The sequence below is a fragment of the Dendropsophus ebraccatus genome, chromosome 5, assembly GCF_027789765.1.
Source record: "Dendropsophus ebraccatus isolate aDenEbr1 chromosome 5, aDenEbr1.pat, whole genome shotgun sequence".
NCBI classification, from domain to species: Eukaryota; Metazoa; Chordata; class Amphibia; order Anura; family Hylidae; genus Dendropsophus; species Dendropsophus ebraccatus.
This window is the reverse complement of record NC_091458.1, coordinates 137,754,140-137,762,999: the sequence shown is the minus strand read 5'-3', so window position 1 is coordinate 137,762,999 and position 8,860 is coordinate 137,754,140. Positions and strand designations below refer to the sequence as shown.

The 8,860-nt window shown below is 43.3% G+C and overlaps 1 protein-coding gene across 1 annotated transcript in view; it reads left to right on the top strand.

Annotated features, from left to right (window-relative positions):
• Positions 1–3,729: 3,729 nt before the first annotated feature.
• Positions 3,730–8,860, top strand: part of ELAPOR1 (endosome-lysosome associated apoptosis and autophagy regulator 1) — a 37,322-nt gene continuing 32,191 nt past the window's right edge. The window contains exon 1 of the mRNA XM_069971427.1: positions 3,730–3,933. Within this exon, the coding sequence (XP_069827528.1) occupies positions 3,814–3,933 (120 nt within the window). The 5' untranslated portion in view covers positions 3,730–3,813. The remainder of the gene's footprint in view (positions 3,934–8,860) is intronic.

The window sequence follows — 8,860 nt, the reverse complement described above, 5'->3', positions numbered from 1 at the left end:
AAAGGAGAAGATCGGTCACTGATTGGCTTAGTGGGCTGTCACTGCTGAGATGAGCTTGCCTCGAAAGTGGCGCTGGCAGCGGTTAGCTGGGGAACCAGAGATGCTGCAGAAGGACACTGAAGGAGCATAGAGAGGTAAGCATAATCGGGGAGATTTATCAAACATGGTGTAAAGTGAAACCTTTCATTTTCCAAAGAGTCTGTGAGGAATGAAAGGTGGAATCTGATTGGTTGCTAGGGGCAACTAAGCCAGTTTCACTTTACACCATGTTTGATAAATCTCCCCCAAGATGTTCATTATGTTACATATAACGGCAACACAATCAGTGGCGGTCTTTGGCACCAAGCACCCCAAGCGATCGCTTTGGGCCCCCATCATCCAGGGGGGCCCCCACGCCCCGCTCTTGTGCTCAAGACTGCTGGACAGGGCCGCTGCCCCGCTCGCTGCTGCCATCTGAACTGTAACTATGAGCACTCGTAATGAGCGCTCATAGTTACATGCAGCAGCACTGACAGGGCGGGAGACATTGGCTCCCTCCCTGTCAGTCACTCTTGTGGCCGCAGGAAGGGTTTTCCCTGCGGTCACAAGTGGCAGCTTTGTCCTTGTGGTGGCGGCGCTCCAGTGACATCACTGGAGCATCGGCACCAGGACAAGGGGAGTGCGGCCTCTTGTGATCGCAGGGAAAACCCTTCCTGTGGCCACAAGAGTGAAGAGAAGAGGAGACGCCCGGACCCAGGTGAGTATAAGTGTTTGTTTTATTGTGTTATATACTATATGGGAGGGGGAGCACACAGGGGTCTGTTTAACTGGGGGAGCGCACATCGGGGATCTATATAAATGGGGGGAGCACACAGGGGGGCTATATAACAGGGGGGCTATAGACTACTGGGGCTTCACAGAGGGGTCTATATACTACTGGGGGCAGCACACAGGGGGTCTATATACTACTTGTGGCAGCAGAATGGGGTCTATATACAACTTGGAGAGCACACAGGAGGTCTATATCCAAGTGGGGGAGCACACAGGGGGGCTATATACTACTGGGGGAGCACACAGGGGTCTATATACTACTGGTGGGGCACACAGGGGGTCTATATACTACTGGGGGAACATACAGGGGGTCTATATACTATTTGTGAGGCACACAGGTGGTCTATATATAACTGGGGGAGCACACAGGGGTCTGTATACTATTGGGGCAGCACACAAGGAGTCTATATAATACTGGTGGGGCACACGGGGTCTATATACTACTGGGGGAACCACACAGGGGGTTTATATACTACTGGAGGAGCACACAGGGGTCTATATCCAAGTGGGGGAGCACACAGGAGGTCTATATCCAAGTGGGGGAGGACACAGGGGGGCTAAATACCCCTGAGGGAGCACACAGGGGGCCTATATACTAGTGGGGAGCACACAGGGGGTATATACAACTGTGGGCAGCACACAGGGGGTCTATACACAACTGGGGCAGCACACAGGAGGTCTATATACTTCTGGGGGAGCACACGGGGGGCTATATATAACTGGGGGAACACAGGGGTCTATATACTACTGGGGGAAGCAAACAAGGGGTATATACTACTGGGGGCAGGACACAAGGGGTATATACTATTGGGGGCAGCACACAAGGAGTATATATTACTGGTGGTAGCGCACAAGGGGTATATACTACTGGGGGCAACACACAGCGGTCTATTGTTTTGGAACGCATGTCGAGGGGGGGGGGGCCCAGACATAACTTCGCTTGGGGCCCCAGAAATTCCAAGACCGCCCCTGAACACAATATCAAAAGTTTTTAAGTGCTGGATAACCCCTTTAAATATGTTTAGCAGAAATCAGACGGCAAGCGGGCCTCTGTACCCTCCAATGCCAGGGCAGTCCCAGTGCGGCCCTACTTATGGATAATGTTACAAGGGGTAGAAGGAGGTAAAAGAGTATTATTAATAATAATAATAATAATAATAATATTTATTTGTATAGCGCCAACTGATATAAGTCACTTGTAGCTTTTTACCCCTCTCTACTGTGTCTCCTGCACTGTGTTCAGACACCGACATGGTTAATCAGTTGACAGGGATTGCGGCTATTTTCCCTATAGCGTATAATTTACCATAAAAACACATGTCAGTAATTCTGATGCAATTTCAAATGCACTGTGTCTAAATCCATTAAGCGTTTATCCAGACTTAGAAAAACATGGCAATTTTCTATCAGAAACCACATCACTCCTCTCCTCACTTTGGGTGTGGTTCAGCTCAGTTCCATTAAAGTGAAATGAGCTGAATTGTTATACCACACACACAACCTAGGGACAGCTATTTCCCCTTTAAGGAGGGGAATAAAACCTTCTTTAGAAATCTTAGTAAATGGAAGAAAAACTGGCATTACAAAAATCTGTAATGTGGACAATACCTTTTATTGTTTGAGATAAGGCGGTCGCTGACCATTTAAATAGCTATTTCTGCTCATTGTTTTCAGAAGAAGACTTTCAAAATCCCAACATGGCTGGATATAGCATTGTCTCAAGTTGTAAGGGTTCAAAAAAATCTACGAACACACAGGAATACTCTGGCAAAAAAATCTTTTAAATCAGCTTTTATCAGAAAGTTGTATAGATTTGTAATTTACTTCTATTTAAAAAATAAATAAAAATCTCCACTCTTCCAGTACTTATCAGCTGCTGTATGTCCTGCAGGAAGTTGTGTATTCTTTCCAGTCTCGCACAGTGCTCCCTGCTGCCACCTCTGTCAATGTCAGGAACTGTCCAGAGCAGCAGCAAATCCCCATAGAAAACCTCTCCTGCTCTGGACAGTTCCTTACACAGACAGAGGTGGCAGCAGAGAGCACTGTGCCAGACTGGAAAGAATACACCACTTCTTGCAGGACAAACAGCAGCTGCTAAGTACTGAGAGACTAGTTTTAAATAGAACTATGTTTAAATAGTAAGTAAATAAGGCAATGGGTGCTGATGGTGTCCAGCCCCCCCCCAAACGGATCTGTATAAGCAATCCCTCCTAACAGGACATGTTCCTGATGATTGGAGAACAGCCAATGTTATACCCATCCCCAGGAAAGGTAGTAGAGAAGAGACCAGTGACTACAGGCCAGTTAGCTTAACATCTGTAGTTCTAAAAATGTAAAAAAAAACTAACAACTTGAAGGATTATGTCAGACTAATCTGTTATTTCTTTGACTATGATCGCTGGAGAATCTCCCCCATTATCTCAAGAACAGGGTCCCAAGTTTCTTGTTGGAAAGCAGTGGAAATCACACATGTACACTAATGCTCTATTCAGTGTGTATAGGAGCTGCCAGAAATAACCAAGTACAGCTTCTGGCCATCTCCCATAGACAATAGGAGGCAGTGTATACTTCTTACAGGTGGAGTCAGATGATGAAATATGTCACTATGTCTATGTGCACAGAGCCTTTACCTTACATATCATTTAGCTGGGGGTATAATTCTTTAATAAAACAAGTAACATTAGATGTAAATGGGAAAGAAAATACAATAAAAGATGACATCTGCAAAACGTATGCTTTAGTATTCGTTTTACAATTTTTCATATAATTTAAATATGTTTAAAATTGTATTATTTTAATTCTCAGTTTTCCTGCAGAATGAAAGCGAGTTGGACTAGTGACAGGTTAATACCAGGGCTGAGACAGTGGAGTTGAGGTGTGTCCTAATATTAAAGCCTTCCCCTCTCCTTGATAACAGGTGATAGCTGGAAGCACACTGCGCCGTACTTTACCTCTCCTAGTTTTATTTCCAGGCAGACAGGTGTCGGCTGCTTAAATCAAGGCATGGCTGCACCAACTCTATTGTCTCGGCCTCGAAGTGTTCCCATGTACTTCCTCAGCTGTCTGATGTTGCTTCTCAACTTTAGCCCACTTCAAGGACAGCAGCTCCATGCATGTAAAGAGGTAAGATGGGTAACAAAGGGTGGCACGAATGTAAAGGGAACAGTGCCTGGTTAATGGCAAAAATTTATTTTTTTAAGTTAAGAAAAAGAGCTTAAAAAGTCTTTTTGTAGAGAGGAGTTTATAAGAAGAGGGTGTAGGTAAATGTATATGCTTTTTATTAGATTATATAGTTAGGGTTGTGAAAGTTCTTGGATGCCTGACAGCTGCTGAAATTCTCAGGGCAGTGCCCCATGTGCTTTGTGATATGCATGAGCAGCACAAAGAAGCTCACGGCCGTTGTACACAAATAATAGTGGCCATAAACTAGAGGGACAATATATTATATTTGTACACTGCTTCTCTGTTATATTCCTATGAAAAGTAGCCTTCAACCTGTGTAAGGCTGGGGTCACTCTACGTTTTTTTTTTCTTTCAAAAACTGATGCATTTGTGTCCGTTTTTTCATTGATTTCCAATATAAAAAAAAAAATCAAAACGCATCGGTTTTTTTAACGCACGCAAAAATAAGGTCAGCTAAGTTTTTGTGTACTTTAAAAAAAGGATCCGTTTTGATCCGTTTTTTAATAATAGATGTCAATGGAAAAACAGATCAAAACGAATGCACACAAATGCATCCGTTTTTCCATCCTTTTTTTTTTTTTTCAAAAACCGATGAAAAAAAAATGGGTTGCAAAAACGTAGTGTGAACGTAGTGTGCCTTACCTGAATGTTTATGGGAGGTGGGATTTATTTTACTTCTACATTGTTATGTACGGGCAGAAACAGTAGGATTGCAAAATTTCTCTGTGAGTTCCATGGCATGATGGTTAGAAATGAAATTATTACAAAGAATTAAAAAAAATAAGTGCAAGTGCAATTCTTTTTTTTTTGTACATATTTTTTAATTGAAGTTTTACAACCATACACACCACATGTAACTTAATTAAAATCATAGAGGTAATTTAAGAGCAAACAGGTGTCCGTACATGACATGGAGGCAAAAAAAAAAATGGGACGTGACAAAGTGCTTACCTGGGAGGAACAGGGTGCTAGTCAGGGAGGGGACCTAAAGAAAGAGAGGTGGGGGGGGGGGGGGTAGAAGAGGAAAAGGAGGAAGGAGAGACATATACAATGCCAAGGGAATCCAATTTAAAGAGGTACTCCAGATGGTCATATTTTTTTTTTTACTTATTACTGGGATTGCAGAGAAAATAATAACCCATACTCACCTAACACCTCCTATGAAGTCTTTAGGTGGAGCGACCATAAATAGATGCAGGTGGATCAGGGGTTTGCAGAAGGCGGAAATAGGTGGAGACATACTGGCCCTTTAATAAGGAAGCAGGACAGGCGAGGAGAAGCAAGATGTTTTCTCTGTATATCACCACACGTAGAGTAGACATCATTGTCAAACTCTCAAAAATACTGCTGGAGCATTGGAGAGGCCGAAAGGAATGACAAAGTACTCATAGTGACCGTCATGGTTGTTGAAGGTGGTCTTCCATCCATCACCCTTGCAGGTGCAGATTGGATTATATTCATGGTGTAGTTTTCAGCTTATTAGGGATCTTTGCTCCACGGATTCGGTCAAAAAGTTTGGTTTTCAGCAGTAAGAGATACTTGTACTTAAATGTGATCTTATTCATACCATGATAGTCTACGCAGGAAACCATCCTTTTCTGCATGAAGAAGAATCCGGCCATCCCTCAATTGGTCTATGTGCTCTTTAACCGATTTCAAAATCTTACTCTCCCTCAACTCCTCAACAACCCACCATCATTGGAAACCTAAATTCTTCTTTAAAACTTTTTTTTTTTTGTCAACCTTGCTTTTTCCCCATCTAGGTATACTCTGAGACACTCCTTTAGCTTGCCTACCTTCACTGGCATTGTCCTCTTTGACTCCAGGCCCAAAGGACTGTGACCTATGGGCCTGGAGCCTGTCATTTTCCTTTGAAACTCCTTTCTAAACAATCTACTTGTCAGAGGTTCAAGCCACAATGCCTGCAACTATGCTGAAATTTGCAGGCAACACCAATTCAACAAGCGTTTAGGTTTTATGTCCAACACACAGACGTTACCTTCCTAGATCCAAAACCATCACTTCTCCCTAAACCCCTTGATTTCTCTCTCTCTCTCTCTCTCTCATAAATCCAGATATTTCTATCCATAACTCAACCTTATTACCTATTCATACCATCATAGGTTCCCACACTGCTCGGGCCTGCTCTGTTACCAAACTTACGAAAACGATGAAACTCTTATCCCGATCTAATATTGTCCACTTCTTCCTATGGCCTCCACCCTAATTTCCTCCTTTTTAGGTAAGGCTTCCCTAGTTAATTCAGATTTATCCACAAACTTTTCTTTTCATCCATTGTCCCCTTACCATCACCTGGGCAAAAGAGAATAGGTGAGAGACAATGCACAAGCTTAAGTGTCCATAAGTGTCACCACCTTTAGCCAAAATAGACCCCTTGTCCCCGATACCCATACCTTTCCATTGTTTCTTCTCCTTGCTTTTCAGTAACATTACACATTTCCTAATCATCATTAATATGTTACCTTCCCCCTTCAACTGATGCCTCATCATCTAATAAATGAGAAGGCGACTCACCTAGCTCCATGTCCATCTGCACATTTATTCATATGTCTTCCTCTAACCTTGTCTGGGATGTATACACGTCCCCTTGCATGGCTTCACCAGGTACTTGGACTCTGGAATTACAGAGGGCCAGTATCCCCTGGTAGTTGAATGCCCCCAATGGATAATCCACAGAAGCGCTCAATGTTCACCCCCCCAAGTCGGGCACTGTCTGAAACAATTTCAGTAGACTCCCACCCTGCTCAACAACCTATGCCTTTTTTACCAGACCTGGGCACATTCTGAAACCTCTTGTGGATCTTCAGCTGCCACCGTAGCTTTTTTGCCTGGGATTCTGCTTTGCCCCTGGGAAGATCCACATTCCTGGATGTACTGGCTTATCTTTTTTTTCCTGCCTGCCCATTGCCACCTGTCCCCTGTCCACCTGTCACCTTCCTCCACTACACCTTCCTCTAGGTATTCCCACCACATACTAATTCTCCATTGTCCTCAAACAAAGCTCTCTCTTCCAAACCATCCACTTTTTCCCCTCACCACCTCCATTATAGCTGACTACCATATACCCACCATATACAGTACCTCTACCTGTATATATGAGCCAGAAAAAACGTGGTAATGTGAAAAAGCTGCCCCTCATGACTTGTGGAACGCTCATGTATGCCTTGCCTGTATTTCCCAATAAAGCACCTTTTGTACTGAGTTGGCGTGTGCCCCTATATCCTCCTCCCTTATTGCTGGACTACCTCTCACTCTATATATCTATATTATCTTACTCAAAATAAGTAAAATGATCCCGAACCCATCATGTCGTGGTCGCAGTGACCTTGCTTTCTGCCCCTGGTCAGGAGACCCCCTTGTACCCCCCACGTGTCACTCTTTGGTTTTGCACTATGTTTGTCTTTGGCTTAATGAACATATCATGAACTGTTTACTACTCCTTCTCTGCCAAACGTATCCTCCCCGAAATGTGGCACCATCTGTTCATGTATACTTTTAAAAAGGTTCCTTGTAAGAAAACACCTTAATTGTTTGTCTTATCTTCAGTGATCAAGGGCAGAAGTAATCCGGCAACTGCTAAAGCATAGCGCGCCCGTTCTGTTACAGGTATGGATGAATAATAGCCTAGTTTGTGGAAGCGCAGAATGTGCTTTATCAGAGCTAGGGCGACTTCATTTTAATTGTGGGGGAGTGAATGACTCATCGAGTTAGACTAAAACATGAGAACTTATCCGAGGAACTCCTGAGGACAAAGCATTGGAAGAGCAAGAGCTGATATATAGGATAGCTAGCTTCCTATGTAAAGTGGATTGGATTAGTATAAACTGAAACCTGTTCTTCTGTAATACGTGAAGGGTATGATGCAAGTTTTGTTAGTGCCATAAATGTAAAATAATATACATTACATGCGTGAACAAGTGTATTATTATTTTTAATATGGTAAAGGGATGTTACATGGCCACTTTCCTAAAAGGCTGAGTTTACATTTATCAGTTGCACCAATATTATCCAGCCAGATGCTTAAAGGGAATGTGTCACAAAGTAAAAAAAAAAAAAAATTGAAAATGCTAAAATTGAATTTGTGTTTTTTTTTACATGTAAGGAAATATGAAAAATTCATTATGATATTTTTTATATTTCCTAGTGATGGCCCCTAGGGGGAGCTCCAGCAGAAAAACTGCTGGTAAAAGTAACCTGAAATACGGCTGTGCTGAACAAAGAGGCAGTCTCTGCTCATCTGCTGTGACATCATCGCCTCCCTCCTTTTTTCACAAGGGAACAAAGAGGGGAAAGGTGATATTATGTGTACTGCTGGGCAGTGCCATTTTGTTGTTGTCTGCATAGAAGTACACCTACAACAACACCTGTCCCATTGAAATGAATAGGACCAGTTCAAAGATGCTTCTCCTGGCACTTTTCTATTACTAGAAACGTTACCGGATGGCAGGATGAATGTAAACCCGGCCAAATAAAAAAAACAGTAGCACATGTATCAACCGGTTGTGTGTGGTATTAACCTCTGCGGTCATTCACACAGCTCCCAGCATTATGATTAATTATGATGTTAGGAGCTCCTAAACAGTTTTAAAGTTTGTGCTAGTATACTTAGTGGGTTTTGGCCTTAAAGGAGAAGTCCCACAAACACTAAAATTGACAGTCACTCGGTGGGAATAAAAAACAAGTATACTCACCCGTCGTCGTGTCTTGTAGTGCCACTCCTGGGGTCCTGCAGCTCTGCTAGCTGCAACATTCCCGGCTAAGTGCCCACTCAGACTGGGGAGGGACAACAAGCACTCGCTCAGCCAGGCCGTGACGTTGCTGCTGGAAGAGCTGGGTACGTGCCGGT